We start from the raw sequence: 17,787 nt of genomic DNA on the forward strand, positions 1-17,787 counted from the left end.
GTTTGTTTGTTTGGTTTTTAACCTGTTCTGTTTTGTTCTTTTGAAGTTCATATCCTTGTTTGATATGCTGAGATATGCCACTGGTGTATGCCTACAGATTGCTGCTCATCTTCATATACATGTCTTCAGAATTTCATCTCATCAAGCTCCTGAACAGGTTCAAAACCATAATGACTGATTAAATAGGTCAAGGACAAGAGGAGAAGCAGTTAGGGGAATTCTGAATGAAGCAGCCTCTCATTTTTGGGAAGACAGATTAAGCTTTTCAAGAAAATAGTTCTATGAGGAAGCTCACTCTATCCCAGATAGTACCAGATGTTAGAATTACTAAATATAAAGTCCTACAGATTCTATTGTGATCAATACATTTGAATCGGGATGTGTTTCCCCCTGTGTTCTAGACACTGCAGCTGTTATTTCATACCATGAACATCACATTTGAAACTTTTGCCATTTCCTGTTAGGTAACCTTAATTCTGCACTTCTGGTCTGGTGAATGTAGACTGCAAACCAAGGTGCTACAAACCAGAATTCAAAGTGCAATTTCACTTTCCCTAGACCAAGTGACTAAGATAGTGTTAGTTTCTAAAGTCTTCTTGGAACTGCTGTGAAGTGGTAGTCAGAGGTATCAATGAATACAGTACTGCACTAAGACTGGTAGAATGAGGCATCCATGAGGTAAAACTACTCGTTAATCCCTGTGCTGGTATTTCTAAATAACAAGCTACTGGATGAAGGAGGTATAGCTCAGGAAAATCTTCTTCTATTTCAAAATACTGTTCTTGAGTGCCTTTAGGATTCATGCATTCTCTAGTATCTAAGTATATAACCTACTGTTACTAAATACAATTGTAGCTTGTATTTTCTTTCAAGGCCAGTTTCTGGTTTTGTGGTCATAATAAGGTTTGCCTCATTGTACTCATTATTATCTAGACTATAGGTAGTTGCGTACTTCAAGGACACTGACTTTACCTACCCCAACTTGTATCTGTGAAACTGCACAAGTGAATGACAAAGCTCTTTGATAAAATGACTGTGACTGTTTGTGACAATGCAACCCACCCATATGTAATTCCCCCTGAAGTATGTTTGCTGTCGCTGTGTTCGTCTACCTTATTATCTATCTATCTAGTCTGTCTTGGAACTGGCACTGTACTTTATCCAAACAAAACTGTACGGAACTAAACTCTAATGTACAGTAAAATTCTCCCAAACAGAAAGTCAGGCCCACTATCAGCCTTTCTCTTTCTTTTAGAACAGGCCCACTGACTAACATAACACACCTAGCTAAAGGGCTGCTGTTGTCATTAAAGAAAAGTTGAATAGAAGTGGCTTATTATCTGTACAAGCAAATCATGTCTTGTACACAAACCCTCTAAGCTTAACCTCCTTTAAAGAGGTTCTATTTGAATACGATTTTTGTAAAAAGCTGTTGAATGTTTCTGTCTGTAACTTTCAGTTACTGATATATAGCTGAGCTGTGAGTTTATGAAGTCCTTCGTGAACTGTACAATAAAGAATGCTACGGTTTGTTTTAAAAATATTACCACTGCAGCTTCCTCGCTGCCCATTAATTCAAAATGACTTCCTGGAGTGTTCAAGGAACTTTAAAAGTGGAGTATTGTCTGCTAAAATTGGGGGGAATAAAAATCCCATCTACGACACTCCTGCCTAAGAAGGATATACTGATATGCTTGAGGGATAACTGTAACAGTTACTGCCAAGGACTATCACTCTGAATAATACCAATTCCAAATGAATCCTACTGCTCCTGTTTGAGGCTGGGAAAGACACAGCATCTATACCTGACCTTAGCCTGAACCCAGGCCACAGGCAAATAAGAGAGAAGATGGTAAAGACCATTTCAGTTTGTTTGAATACTGTAAACAAGTTACCTGACCCATGAAGAGACATAGGCAACTTTAAATTTTAGAGTGAGAAGGTTTGATTCCCCAGAATGCTCAAAAGCGTGTCATATAGTAGTAGGTATGAGTAGTTTAAAAGGTATGATTGAGGTATGTGGATGATAAGAAACTAATGCAGAAATCAGTCAGAAAACCAGAAATGTGAGGCAATACTAACAAATAAAACCAGAAACGCGAGGCAATACTAACAAGTAACCTAGTATTAAAGATAGGAAGCAAAAACTGTTAACTGCATTTCATAGCGTCATCTAATCATCCTTTGAGGGCAGAGATTCAGCAGCACTGTTACAAATTAGCATAGTTACCTGTTAGCCACCAGAGGCCCGTATGGCCTCATACATCACTCTAGCAATGTAACTTCTGTGTCTGCCCCTTCCCTGAGTCCTAGGAGACACAGAACAAAACGAGCTCCATACCAGTTGCTTGTTCAATTTTACTTGCAACCTCATAGCTGAAGCATCTGTAAGTTAGCTATCAGTAATCTGGCTCCCAGAACTGGAGAACCATCATCAAATTACTTGATTCTCAAATAAAAATGCTGGTAAGCTGAGGAGAAGAATCTGTATGGAATGGTTTTGAAATACATTGTTAAGAAAACATCACATTTGTGTGTGTGGGTGCATGGATGGTTTTTGTGTTATCTACTGTTGCATTAAATCTAAGTGTTAAATATGTTAGGAACTACCCAAGTTGTACAAGTGGATATTCAGGTGTAATGGTCTTCTGTAAAAACAAACTGCATGCAAGCTAAGACAATTGTTTAAGTTATGCTGATTGACTGTAATGAGATAAATGCTTTATCCTTAAAACTTAGGCCTCCCTAAATTGCTAGTCATTTGGAATTGCAAAAAGTAATATTCCATCTCAGAGGCTTATACTAACTTGTATGAAATAAATGAACTAAATTACTTCTAGCAGTGGTTCTACAAGAACTATATACCCCAAAATGCATAATGTTTAATTATGCTTACTTGAGCAGATGTCATGTAAAGCTGTGATACTCAGCTCACCATTCAACTAAAGAAACCTGCTTTTTGGAGAAATTATGCCAGCTCATAAATTTCTTACTAGTACGAAGATATTACAATGCCTAGCCTAACAAGAGAGTTAACAAAATTTACTTTATTTACCGTAATACACATCATTAAACAATCTTACATGAGCTATGTCATACTCTGTGAACTTCTATAACTGCTGATATGTCGTCAGACTAAATTTTGAAACGATGAAAGTCTGCAGCTTGTGAAAAATGCTTCTATTTGCACAATGTACCTAAAGGCCTAAAGTTACTATGTAAAATCTGGGTAATGCATTTTTCATTAATTGTTACCTTTTGGCATTATAAAAAGTGAAACAATTTAAACAGTCCAATGCTATTGAAAGTGAGTATTAAGTAGTTTTAAGATTAATTGAACAGACAGTAAATGGTTTGGGGTCCATACTTCCCCCCTCAAAGTAATAAATTTACAAATATATGTTCTTACAACATTATCAGACACAAGATTAGAACAATCCATGAAAGCATTTCATAGGAACTTTAAAACATTTAAATCTTAACATACTTCTCTAAGGCTAATGCCTATACTTGTATCATGTTACTTAGGTACAAGTTGTTTCTCCATTGAGCCATCAGAATAACATGGACTGAAGAGACTTGCGAACGGTTGCCATCTCCTGCTGTTGCTGTTACAAGAAAAGGAGATAATACTGAACAAATGCCATATCACTATGATTCCTTTGAGCTAATTAAATAAACGTGAAATGACTTTTTTATAGAATGTTCTATTTTTGCATTTAACTAACTTCTTCATAGATCTGATACTTACGGTGTCCATCATAATCTTCTTCTGCAACAGAGCCATTTCTTTGCGAAGTTCACTTTGAGCACCAGCTAGAAGATTTTCATTGCTCTTCTCCAGCTCTTCCATGCTCTGGAGTTAAGGATAACCTTAATTCAGAACTGTTTAATGTCAAAGGGTTCATTTAAAAGGAACAAAATTATTTAGACTACAGTTTAATTTTTACAGCAGCAGTGGTCATTGATAATTGATGAGTTTTCTCACAAACTTGACAGACAAATCACACAGGACTTCTTACTCCAGTCTACGTTCCTGGTTAAACAATATGGACCCTGTGAAGGGAACAGTCCCCTCCACTCAGCATCTGTGAGGTCTCAGGTAGTTAATCCTGCGTATCAGTAAAGGTAAGAGTTCTACAAAAAAAAGACTAAACAGACCATCTGTCAGGAATGATAGGGGTTTAATATTACGACAAACTTGGAGACTTGAAGTAAGGACTATTAAACCCATTAAACTTCCTTCTCTTTGCACACGTCTGCCCAAATAAGCCAAGTAAAGCTTGCTGGTTATCCTCCCTTTTGTACATACAATTATGCCTAAATGTATGTATGTATGTAGTTGTATTTTCCTTGACTTGTATTAAGCTTATTTGAGGCTTGATTTCTACCTTTTGATCTTCTTTGAGGAGAAGAAAATCAAAGTAATACTTGACCTTCTGATCGTTTTTTCATCTTTGATGAAGACATTTTTGACATTTTGGAACAGTTATTATTTATTAATGCTTCTGTAATAGCCTCTGTAAATTTTGACTATCTTAAACTAAGAGTTGCTGTATTTATTTTTCAAAGCTATCAAAAAACAACCCATATCCTAACTAACTGAAATTTCAAAAAGGGACCAGTTATGAAATTACTTGAACAGAAATTAAGGTTTGTCAGAAACTGACAGACTTGAATCTGCACCATGTACCAGTATATACTGGGGGCCACACAGCTGGAAAGCAGCTTGGCAGAAAAGGACCTGGGGGTCCTGGTGGACACCCAAGTTGAACATGAGCCAGCAGTGTGCCCTTGCAGCAAAGGCAGCTAATGGTGTCCTAGGCTGCATTAGAAGTGTTGCCAGCAGGTCTTTCCATTCTACTCAGCACTGGTGAGACCACACCTGGAGTGCCATGTCCAGGTCCACACTCCTCAATACAAGAGACATGGACACAATGGATAGAGAGCCCAATGAAGGGCCACGAAGATGATTAAGGGACAGGAGCATTTCTCTTATGAGAAAAGCCTGAACTGAGACTGTTCAGCCTGGAGAAGAGAAGGCTCAGGGAGGATCTTACCTATATACATAAATATCTGAAGAGAGAGGTGCAAAGAAGACTGAGCAAGGCTCTTGAGGTGTGCATTGACAGGACCAGAGGCAATGGGCAGAAGCTGAAAACATCGGAGGTTCCCTCTGATCATCAAGGAAACACTTTTTTACTGTGAGGGTAACTGAGCATTGGAACAGGCTGCCCAGAGAATGCTGTGGATTCTCCATCCTTGGAAATATTCAAAAGCCATCTGGACATGAGTCATGGGCAGCCGACTCTAGGTAGCCCTGCTGTACCAGATGACCTGCAAACTCAGCTCTCCAGTGATTCTGTGGTACCATGCCTCTGCATTCATTACAAAACCAATCATTTAGGATACTTTCATTTTTCTTCACAGTTTAGCTTTCTAATACCTTACTTAGAAAAACTGGGGGAAGGAAATTTGGGAATAAAGTGTCTTGTTCTTAGTGTAAAATGACAGGGAAAACTTTTCTTTTAACCGTTAAGTCAAATTTTTGAGTAGTTGTAGTCAATCATTTTTGTTTGCTGTCTAGTATGTTAACTACTTTGTTTACAAAACACAAACCAAAACACACCACAGTTGATCAGTATGAATCATGTGTTTAAAATACAGTATCTCTGTAAGCACTGTCCAAAAAAAATGGTGTTTGTAGGGACTCCCAGCAAATACAAAAATTATGCAAAAAGCAACAGGAAAGTTAAACAGGACTGATCTGGGCCTGTTTTCACCATAAATAATTATTTTGTTCAGATTCTTCCTGTTGATGTTTTAGTGAATGCTTACCTTGAATACCAGGTTACAGAAAGGAAAACCCTTTCTAATGAACATTGCTTAGGAAGAGATGAAGGGAGTTCTAACGGGGCAATTTTAAGGGAATTACAGTTGGTTTTCTTTAATGGTCACTTTCCTTACATTAAGCAGCAATAGCTCGAAAAATTAATGACAGAAAAACATTGGTATCTAGTTCTCACTATGGGGGATGCACTTGCCAGCAGTCATAAAAGCGGTAAATTGCAGCCTAAGATGCATTTTTAATAGATTGTTGAGTTTCACGTTTTGAATACATACCAAAAATCTAAGGGAATAATTAAGAGAAAATCCTGATGTTTTAACTGACCTATATAACTTTTAAACTGGTACAAAACTGTGTTCTGTTTAGAAAGTATGCTGAGGGTTGTGGTTAAATATTTGAAACAGGCCAATGAGATCCCTACGAGAACAAATTTAACTAAATCATTTATTAAACAGATGCAGTCTTACTGTAAGCATGTATAGAGAGAACAAACCATGTTCTTAACAAGTGAGGGAAAGATACTAACATGAATATTCATGCCAGGCTGTTTCTTCCCCTAAGTGAACCTTAAATCTCTGTATTTCATACATCTCTGTATTTCATAGAAGTTGAATGAATACAGCTTGCTTAAATGATGTGATGAGGATGAGCTGCCTTCTAAGAAGAAAATTTACTGTACCTTTGAAAATTGCTCATAGAGTTGCTTAATGGTTTTCAGTCTCTGACTTTGAACTATTCTTGCCTGTTGAAAAACTTTTTGTTGCTGACGAAACATATTCTGAAGCAGAAGCAAAAGAAAAAAATAATCACATTAGTTAACCAGAAGCGCTTGGACAGCAACACTATTGTCATTAATCAGAATCAGAAACTCTGTCTTCACTGGAAATCTGCGTCTTGTAATGTAGATCTCTGCCTGGAGACTTATCCTTGTTCTTATTAATGAAAGAAGGACTGAAGACTGGATTATGCCCTGGGTCACTTCCTGAGGTCCCTTCCAACCTGAATTATCCCTGTGAGATCCTATGAGAATTGCTATCCAACACAGTTCTCGACAGTATCCCAGGGAAATGTGGGAAAAGCAAGACTTGTAAATGTGTTGGGAGTACAAATACAGCAACATCATGTGATTATATTCCCTTGTATAGCTCCTGTCCCCTTTCAGTGGTCAAATTCCCATATATTTATTATATACAGGCATATTTCTACGCAATGCATGCTAAAAGACAACTACTTTCCTTTACTCCTTTGTTCCCTGAACTCAGACTATGGATGCACAGAAACAGCACACATCCTTCTTCTCCATAAACGGTCTTGGCTTTTCCCAAGTCATACGCTGGCCTAGGGCATCACTTATTGCCATTTATAAACTTGCAATGAAGTTTATAAATGCACCCCTCTTCACTTTAAAATATATCCCCAAACTTAAATATGTACAGTTTGACAGCCACCAAACCTGAATGAAATTTTTTTAATCAAGAGGCAAACAATCCTATGTTTCTTTAAACTGCATAAAGTGTTTTTACATTTCTTGAGTGTCTAAATGACAATATTCCCTCCTTGTGAAAACGCCGCGAAACTCGTGCCATGCTGGAAACCCACCGCTAGTTTTTCTTCCTGCTCCTCTGCTTTCTGCACATCTACATCCCATTGCTGAAATAAAGTCAGGAACTGCTGGGAGAACTCATGATTGAGCTTCTGCCTATAAACAGACACTAGCTGTAAGTATGACAAACGCTACAAAGAATTACAAGGAAAGCTAAGGTTCAACACACGCATGGAGTAGAATAAAAGGAGCTGGCATGGATAAAGAAAGAGGCTGTGTTTACATCGGTCCCTAACTGAATACTCTGTGTTTTGAAAAACTTAACACACGCGCACACTCTTTCTGAGTGAGTGTGGATTATATACATATAAGGAGACAGCACTCACAAAACTCGGGTTAAAAAAAATTACATCAACTTCTAACTGTCAGGTTTTCTGAGATTTACTATGTTTTTCTAACTTGACTACAGATTTTGGCTTTAACACAAGGGGTTTATAATGAAAAATTGATTAGCTCATCCGTTAGTTCATTATGGTCTAATTTGTCTATGTAAACTTAAGTTTTGTAAGTGCAAGTTTCAAATATATATATATATATAAAAAAACACCAAGACAATTGCAAGTATTTCTGATTTTCAGTTTTTAGCTGTCTCGTTTTTCAGTTTGCTCTAGCAATCAGATGTAGTAATGAAATATGCCTTAAGAGGCAACAGTAATGTATTACATAGGGTGAAAATTGCTTAAAATGTGAAAATGAAAATTACTTTCTAAACCAGAATGGTATAAAAATTTTACTGAACATTTTTCAGTTTTCAAGTAGAAACATTTTCAAGTAGAAAATTCCACTGAAGTGGAAAAAATAAAAATATTTGTTTAAAAGACAAAAATATCATCAAGGGTCATTTTCGATAAAGATAAAACAAAAGTAAAACCAACTCTTCAAGGTACCTTGCTCTCAAAATTCCAAATCTCAAGTTTCTCCATTCAAAAGAGAGAGCACTATGCTAAAATATTACGATCAGTTTAACCAAGTGGACACAAGTGGAGGCAGCAGAAACGGAGGACCTGAGCAGGTATTTAACTAGTAGAAACACTACTTGGTACTTAACTGCAAGAAGATGGACCAACTATCCGCAGGTCTGAAAAACAAGGGTAAATGTTACCTTTGCTCCTGCTGTGTTTTCCAAACATGTTCAATCTTCTGGTTACTGGTTTTGAGTGAGGCTTTTGTATACATTTCTAATCTTTTCCTCTTAGCCAAGAGAGCCTTGTTAATGTCAGCTAAAAATCAAAGAACATTCAGAAATTAAGCATACCAAGATACATTGTGCTTTTTATTAAAAATGCTGGTGAGTTATGCTTTGGAGAAATGAACGAATCATGCTTGAATGGAAAAAATTAATGGGATCTGGGCTCCTGGCTGCTGTGTTCAGAGCGTCCCTCAACCTGCTTTTGATACCAGTGTGAGTGCTGTTTCCCTAAGCCCCCCATACACCCTGACACCTGGCCTCTTGGGGTTCCAACTGCTCACTGACCAGCACCACCAACTACTCCAGCATCTGCTTCGAGTCCCACCTCTCTCAAGGGCCAGACCAAGTAAGACCTATCATGATGTCACTCAGCTTTAGCTTCTTTAACCTGGAGAAGACCGAGAGGGGATCTCATCAATGCTTATAAATATCTAAAGGACAGGTGGCAAGAGTATGGGGCCAGACTCTTTTCAGTGGTGCCCAGTGACAGGACAAGGGGCAACGGGCACAAACTGGAACACAGGAAATTCCATCTCAACATGAGGAGAAACTTCTTTACTTTGAGGGTGACAGAGCACTGAAACAGGCTGCCCAGTGAGGTTTTGGAGTCTCATTCTCTGGAGATATTCAAAACCCGCATGGATGCGTTCCTGTGCAATCTGCTCTAGGTGACCCTGCTTTGACAGGGGGGTTAGACTAGCTGATTTCCAGAGGTCCCTTCCAACCCCCACCATTCTGTGATTCTTTCATTTTGGGCAGGATGGTAGTGGGTATGGTGTCAGACTGGCCCTGAGCAGACACACAGAGTAAACTGAAACTGTCCAGCGGTTTTAACTCAGGGTAGCTGCAGTGCTGCCAATAGGCATATTTAAATTGGTTCCTTACACACTGTTGTCATATGTTCCCCTACTGATTCTTATGGTCCAACATGCACTTCTAATCTACCATCCGTACAATAAGCACATATTTAGGCTTGGAACACTGGGAGCACTATCCAATCAGTTCACGCTGTGTATCTTCAAACATTGTATTTGGACATCTCACAGTCTGTAAATTTTCCATTCAAAGCAAGAGATACCTTGCACAAACCTGACTGAGTGCAGACATCTTGGTCTTTTCACTAGTATCTAATGATGTTTTAATCACACCATCAAAATCCTCACTAGTTCAGCTGCATGACTGCAGTGCCAGCTCAGAGTTTCCAGACCTTCAAGGAATTTAGTTATGCTGACACTTTTTATTTTTTTTCTAGAAAAACCACAAATTTCAGAGTAATATTCAAATTACTTGTATTTCAGAAAGAAAGGTATGTGATTACTATCACTGTGAACATAATGAATGAATGACAAACTATTTTTCATACTTCAGAGAGACTACGTACTTTTAAAATAAAAGTATTTAAGTTACTATAAGCTAGTATGCTTGTTTCACTTTAATTTACATTTGTAGATTTAACAAACAGATCACAGCATAAGGTTAATACAGCAATTTCTTTTCCTTCTCACTGTAGATTTCAGGAAACATCTGTCAAACCTCTCTAATTTGCTAAGGCATCTGCCCCTGCTAATGCCAAACCTATTATTTCTGAGCAATCAGCATCCTCTCTCTGATCCATTCATTTTCCTTCCTTCTTCTATTCTATTTTTGAGTCTTTAAGCAATCCTTGCCTTTTAACATTGAAATCCTCCTCCTATCTAGATTGCTAGATCTACAACAGCATTCTAATACGTACCTTAACAGCAAAAAGTCTTCCATTGAACTCCTCTTTCACCTTAAGTTTTACATGCAGGTAATGACTATGTACAGCATTTTCTTAGACAAATAATCAAAATATTAACCAGCTACTGAGTATGTAATCATAGAATCACAGAATGGTTTGGGTTGGAAGGGACCTTAAAGATCATCTAGTTCCAACCCCCCTGCCATGGGCAGGGACACCTCCCACTAGACCAGGTTGCTCAAAGCCCCATCCAGCCTGGCCTTGAACACTTCCAGGGATGGGGCATCCACAACCTCTCTGGGCAACCTATTCCAGTGTCTCACCACCCTCACAGTAAAGAATTTCTTCATAATACCCGATCTAAATCTACACTCCTTTAGTTTGAAACCGTTACCCCTTGTCCTGTCATTACACTCCCTGATAAAGAGTCCCTCCCCATCCTTCCTGTAGGCCCTCTTCAGGTCCTGGAAGGCTGCTATAAGGTCTCCTTGGACCCTTCTCTTCTCCAGGCTCAACAGCCCCAACTCTCTCAGTCTGTCCTCATAGCATAGGTGCTCCAGCCCTCTGATCATCTTTGTGGCCCTGTGCTGGACCTGTTCCAACAGGAATTGCCAGTAATACTGGCATTAAGATGGTTTCCCTTCTTTCCACAGATTTTTGATGCTTTGTTACGCTGTGATGTGTATTATAAATTTTTTACAAGTGAAATGTGTTTTTTCGCTAACCTGTCAGCTCTCTAGTTGAGAGAAATTTAACTGTAAGTAAAGAAATTTAACTATAAGTAAAGCCATCCGAGGATCTGATTATGACTAAACTAAATCCAAGGAGGTGACGTGCATAAATCTCGCATCAGTAGATCACTGCCATAATTTACTCTCATTCTTCAGCTCTTCTAGAAACCTATACGCTTCTTCCTGACTCCTGAAATTCTCTTTTCTCCTCATTCCTTGTTCTCTAGATTTCTGACAGTGCAGTCTACTCTCTAGCTCATTCTCTATCGCAACTACAATCTCCCTTCAAAATTCCTTGTCTAGAATTAGAACTATTTTTCTATTTAACTGCTTATATTAACATTTACACACCCCAAATTTCTCACTCACTCAAGTCTTGCAATCCCTAGTCTCTTCTACGTCATTGTAACAAAAAATTGAGCAAGAACAACGCCTAACTCATATTGTCCCTTTTCTCTATAATATAATCACCACCTCGTAAACTTCACCTTAAAACTGAAATCAATAATCAAAAGCACTCATGCATCTTTCCCTTTTTCCTTTGTAATTACCGACACTAATACTTACATCTCACTTCATATGCACTTACTCCCTTCTCTTCTTTCCCTTTGCTCTACTTAGATACAGCTTTTTTCTGAAAACTGTCTTTTTGCAGAAATGCTGAAAAATGCTAAAAAGACTGCTCATTTTATGTAAATCTTGAAAGTTATTTTACAGTAAAGAGTTACTGCCAATTCTGCAACTTAAAAATTGTTTTTTAATTTATTAGAATGTAGACATACTTACCTCCAAATCTTTCCAGCATATTCTGTACTTCGCCCCTAGAAAAGTGTTTAAAACTTTTATTTGCCCATTTTCTGACTTTAGAATAAGACGTGTTGTATATGCTTAAAACTAATTTCATTTATGTGCCTATTACTTGTAAGCAGTGACAGAGCTGCTACTGTTCTACAAGATAAAAAATAGCTCTCCTCCTGTGAGAGGTCTCTTCTTTAGACTAATTTGCTGGTTTTTAAAAAATTTACTAGAATCTATTAACTTACTCCCCAGTAAAAAGGCAGTATTAGGAATTAAAAGGTCCTGAGTGAGGGAGGATGGTAAATAAAATTAATCATTACCTACACAAAAAGAAAACACAAAAGGTATTTGGAATATCAAATGAAAACATGTCCATCACAGTCAGCATGACTGGCACAGTAAGAAAAATCCAAGACAAATAATATCAGTGTTGTTTTTACAACACTTTTAAGATGCTAACATCAGTGTGTAAGGCAGTGGTACAATAGCTGACAAGTCCAAAAAGAGACATGGTGGGTAAAGAAAATGTTTATCTTGTTTTTGTATCATCGTCTTCACAGGATATCACTTTTATTTTTTTAACTCTTCAAAAAAGAAAGAAAAAAACCCATATCTTCAACTCAACAGCTATAATCGTGCTAAAAGCTATTTCAGCATACACTTTTTTATTACATTTACACTGACCATAAATATTGAATTTTATAAGATTTATCTGTAAAAAGAATTTATTTTTCATGCAGTAGTTGGATCATCTAAAGTACTGTTAATATCCCCAAGCAACTAAGATCAAAGGGGAAAAAAATGAAATTATCAAAAGTTTAGGATAAAACTTTTGAAAGAAACAAGAATTTTAAGAACTCACACAAATATATCAAATTTTTATGGATGTTCAAAAATATCTACAAAGAAACTGCAGAATTACTCATTTTAAAAAGTTAAGTTTGTTTTTTTTATCTACAACTACTGTATTATTGCCACCTCATTTTTTAGTCAAATACTAAAAAAAAAACAAATCACCAAGCAAAACAAGCATAGTGAAAAACCAAAATCAGTATCTATTTAAGACTTGCTTATTTTGGAAAAAAAAAAAACAAAACCAGAAAACCCTAACCTTACCCCACATCATCTGGAACCACCTGAGTAGTCACCAACGGCCTTTTCTTTCCATGCTTGTCCATTACTGGTGTTTCACCTTAAAACAAATTTCAAAAAGATTTAGAAAAATACCTTATATTTTGTGGGGCTCTTTTGAATTATTAAAAGTGTAATTACTTTTCTGTAAAGCCACTTCTCTGAACATGTCTCATGGGTCTCGCTTCCCATCCATAGCACATGCAGCTCCTAAAACTTTGAATCGGGAGTTGACAGATGGTGGTGAATTACTCTGCAAGGCTAGATTTGAGCTGGCACTGCCTTGAGTTCCGCAACCAGTTTTAGTTTCTCTGTCCACTAATACACAATTACTCCCAACTCACAATATAACAATCATCAGAAAGGTAATCTAAAAACTGAAAAAGCCCAATCTGTAAGAATTTAATTTTACTGTGAAATCAGTACTGAAATTGTGTGCTCTGACCTTTAAAAAAGCAAAATCAAGAACAAATATGCATATTCTTTCCAAAAAGTAAAAATCCTTGGCTGTCAGACTTCTATTAACTGGGGGAAAGGGGGGATTTAGTCTGAACAAATGAAGAAGGGGTGAAATTAAGAGAAAGAAACCCAGAGATAACTGCTGAAAGACAAAAATCCAGAAACGGAGTTACATCAAATTTTACGAAAAATTATCGTGATGAATAAGCACTGCATTTTTAAGCGAAGTCCACTTTTTTTATGACACTTCCCCAAAATTAAACAAGAATCCCTTGGTTGACTTCCTTTCTTTTTTCCTCAGCTTCTTGTGCTTCTTCCTCTTTCTTATCTTCTGTTCAGATTTAAGTACTCTTAACCCCGCAAGCATTAAGACTCCAACTACCCTACCCCACTCAGATCTCCATACAAGCAAGCAGAGCTCTTCTGTTCTGTCCTGATCTCACAACGTTATATGCAGCCAGGTGACAGAAAGATATGGCATTAAAATAAGGTAACAAAATCACGTAACAAAATCCTACCCTATTAAAGACTCCACCTATAATTTTAAGACATAATAGTGCATTATACAGTGCTATTCTATTGTGTTCTCTTCTCTTACCAATCAGAATTATACAATAGGAGGCTATCATCTGTCACAAACATTAAGAAACATGCTTACTCAAACACTAATGTGGAAGTGTCTCCAATTCTATTCATAGTCAGAAATATTATCAGCTTCACTTTAAAAAAAATAATTTTAAAAAAATCATATAAGCACCTTCTCTAATATCTTCCTCTGATCCACTCAGCTCTTTTCTTTCCTCCTGAAAGTCATAGGCAGGTATGGCTTCATCGTCCTGTGCTGGTTTACCAGCTTTTACTGCATGCTTTCTTCCCGATGGTGCCATAATGAGATATTCTTCCTACTGAAATGGTATGTTTTATTTGTCACATAACTTTCCTCACAATACTTTGAAGATAAATATGTTTTCATGCTTACATTGACCTGTTACAGACACTGCTGTAACAGTCTCCACCTGTAAGGGTATTCAACCAGTCAAACTGTTTTAGTTTTGAGGTAATCCACAGGATTACCTATCAGTGTTTTTAAAAAACAGTAAAAAAAATACCTGGGCTAGTAGGTACACACTTGATTCTGCTGAAAAACAAGGAAGTAAATTATGCACTTTCTTAAAATGCCTGCCTGCTGGGTTTCCATAATGTTGTTACGTATTTTGTCATATCCAGTATGACATTCCCCAAAACCGATGCCAATATTCTATTTTACAAAATACAGAAATTATAAACCATAAAGAACAAGCTGATTCTACAAGCCATCCCACACTAGACAAACAAATACACACACAAAGGCCATTTTTAAAAATCCTGTGACACTTCCACTTTCTGAATTATCTTTATTTTTAGCTCTTATGCCTCTGCATTCTCTCATGTAACTAATGCAGTTTCTCTGTTTCACAAATACACTGTCCTCTTAAAAAACAGTACTCATTTCCTTATTTCAGTAATGCTAACATTTATATATTCTGTATGTTTTTAAAAATATTCAAGGAGTAAAATATCTATTTAGAAGGAAAAGAGCATAGTTGTAATCACTAAATGAGTGACAAAATAAAATTTTTCCTTAGCACTTTATCAACAGCAGAAATAATATACATCAGGAAACAGCAAGCTACTGAATCCTTGGTGAAATATTTCTAGTTACCTTTCTCTGATAGCAAGAGGTATGAAGCATTTCAAGTTAAGTGTCACATGACACATACTTTTAAAAACCCTCCCAAAAAATAAGTGGATTACTTGGAAGATGGAAAGAAGACAGAAAAATAAAAAAATATCAGCTGCAAGCACCCTGTTTTCGAAACTGAACGAGACATGACTAAGCAGTGGGTAACTTCTCATTCTAGGGGCAATTCAAAACAGCTGGAAATATCAATAGCTTTTCCACAAGCCAAGGCAAAGACAGATCTGAAAATTAAGTTCACGCACTGAAATGGAGAACTCCAGTAAATATCTTTTGAATATCCAGCACTATGAAGTCCCCCCAACATTAGCAGCAGTCTCACACACCTGAGTTTCCCATTTCTCTTTTTTGAATTAGTTGTCCATACCTATGAAAATGTTTTTTTAACCACATATTAGACAGATATATGTACAATGTGATCACACTAAGCTACTAAATAAGGAACACGGCTTTTTAATACCCATCTTTTTCTGTGGTTGATGCTTCTCTATATAGTGTGAAGATTTTTAGACCTTTCTGAATTTTCTAAATTTAGAAGTTTCTTTAAAAAAAACAACCCAAATATCTTTAAATTATTATTTGGAAAAATCAAGAGCTCTTGCATTGAAAGTGTCCTCAAATGAGAGAAAATTTTCAAGACTCATTCTGCTTTTCAACTACTGCAGCTGTTAAAAACGTGATTTAAGGAGAAAAGCACTGGTAGGGCATCTGGCTGTGGAAGTCTCTGTGCTGCCAAAGTGCTTTAACTTTAAACTGCAAGAATGTATTTTAGCTCAGACTCAGGCACTTTTCTTTGTACTGAAAATCAGGATACAAAGCAGAACTCCCCAGTCCAGCCATATGCTGTAAAACAACCTTGCCACCTCACACCACCATACAGCCTTCACCCATCCTGTGTAGCTACCTGCTTTCGCCAATTCAACTATCTTCAATCCACATCTGTGTATTTATCGATCTTTTGGAGAAATTCACCTCTTTTTTTTCACCCTGCCCAAAAAAACATGAAGAAAACAAACAGTACTTGTGTGAATGTTCTGTGTGGGGCTTTTCACCATGGAGACCCACCTGCTTTTACCTCAGAGCAGCAAGGGAGACTTGGGCCTGCAACCCACCGCTGCCACAACAGGTTTCAAGGGGGAACCACTGGGGTGTCAAAGGCCGAGGGGCACCGCCATGTCCTAACCCTGTTCCTTACTCCCCGCCCAAACACCTTCCATCCCTCTCCCTCTGCCCTCAGCGACCTATCTCCACTCCTACCTCCTCACCCCCCACCCAGAGGTCGCCTCCGCCGCCTCACACCCCTCGGCCTTCACCCAAACCCCCTCACCCCGGCCGGCACCAGCGCCTCCGGCAGCCCTCAGGCTCCGCCGAAAGGACGGCAACAGCAGCAAGCATGGGGGAAGGGACGCCGCGCCGCCTCAGCCCCTCCCAGCCCGAGGAAAAGGCGGGAAGCCAGGCGCCGCCATGAGGCCCTCAGGAGCCCGCCTGCGGTGCCGGCCAGACCCGGGCTGCTGCTGCAGGATTAAACTCGTTTAAACCTCACCTCCCTTTATTTGGGGTTTTATTTTTTTTGTAGAACTGGCTTTAATTTCTCGTTCAGGCAACAAAACGTCTGCAGAACAGGTTGTTATGGTGTATGGAGGCAAGGGTATGATGCCGAGGGAGGATTTTTCCTTACATCAAGGGAAACAGGCAATATTTACCCGGTCAAATTAATTTTACAAACTAGATATTTTACGTTTCAAGTTTTTCTGCTGTTCTCACAGGATTTTCAGTCCTCACCCAATTAAGGTACTTTACCCTTCACTTATGATGTCTAAATTTAAAAAATAAACTCTAGCACTATTTCAGTTTTCAACCTTCTCGACCATTTGAGAAATTTACTAGGTATTTCCTTACCTAGGCTTAAGCTTTCACTGGGTTCAGCTGTGGTGGTGTTGACTTGCCTCAGGGCAGGGCCCAGGTGGAACAGGGCCTGGGTCTGGGCTCTGACCCCAGCCAGGGGTGGGGAGGGAGGGGGCGGGGGGTGGAACGGGACACAGCAGGGACATGGCTGACCTGGACTGACTGAGGAGATACTCCATACCCTACAACATCAGGATCTGCAAGAAGAGCTGAATGGTTTGGTCTTTCCAAGATGGCCCGTTGCTCAGAGACTGGCTGGGGATCGGTCCGCTTGGGGGAGGTAGATCTCAGTATCTCCCTCTGCAACACTTGGTTTTGTGTTTCTTCCTCCCGTTTCACTTATTAAACTGGCTTTATCTTGGCCTGGAGTTTTTCTCACTGTTCCTTTTCCAGTTCCCTCCTTCATACTACTGACAGAAGTGAGTTGCCACCACAATACTGTTCGTGTCTTACCCTGCTTCGCTTGCTTGCTTATTTTCCCCAGGTACCATGCACAACAGATTTTCAGTGAATGCTTTTCAGTAAGTTTATGCTACATCTTTCAGGCTCTCATTGCTGCAGCGAAATAAAATGGCATGAATCTACCTTCAAAACTTTGCTTCAACAAAAACAAATTGCCATGCCAGCTGGGCTACCTACGCAGTCTGTTTATTTATACATAACTT

At 38.3% G+C, this 17,787-nt stretch overlaps 2 protein-coding genes across 4 annotated transcripts in view; one reads left to right on the forward strand and one right to left on the reverse strand.

Moving 5' to 3' along the window:
- CHPT1 (choline phosphotransferase 1) overlaps positions 1-3,718 on the forward strand; it is a 25,127-nt gene extending 21,409 nt beyond the window's left edge. Inside the window, exons 8-9 of one of the 3 annotated variants that reach the window (XM_063320522.1) lie at positions 47-157; positions 3,529-3,718. In XM_063320522.1, coding sequence (XP_063176592.1) covers positions 47-157; positions 3,529-3,573 — 156 coding nt within the window. In that variant the 3' untranslated portion in view covers positions 3,574-3,718. Of the gene's footprint in view, positions 1-46; positions 3,080-3,528 lie in introns of those variants that run through there. The other 2 variants (XM_063320541.1, XM_063320530.1) reach the window with 2 other exon arrangements.
- On the reverse strand, positions 3,431-17,204 carry SYCP3 (synaptonemal complex protein 3). Its single transcript, XM_063320551.1, has 8 exons — positions 14,237-17,204; positions 13,006-13,081; positions 11,878-11,912; positions 8,554-8,671; positions 7,448-7,547; positions 6,528-6,626; positions 3,752-3,856; positions 3,431-3,608 (listed from the first exon to the last, which is right to left on the reverse strand). The coding sequence occupies exons 1-8, from the start codon at positions 14,364-14,366 to the stop codon at positions 3,555-3,557; spliced, it is 717 nt and encodes a 238-aa protein (XP_063176621.1). The 5' UTR covers positions 14,367-17,204; the 3' UTR covers positions 3,431-3,554.
- Positions 17,205-17,787: the final 583 nt, after the last annotated feature.

The sequence above is a fragment of the Chroicocephalus ridibundus genome, chromosome 1 (genome assembly GCF_963924245.1).
Source record: "Chroicocephalus ridibundus chromosome 1, bChrRid1.1, whole genome shotgun sequence".
NCBI lineage: Eukaryota > Metazoa > Chordata > Aves > Charadriiformes > Laridae > Chroicocephalus > Chroicocephalus ridibundus.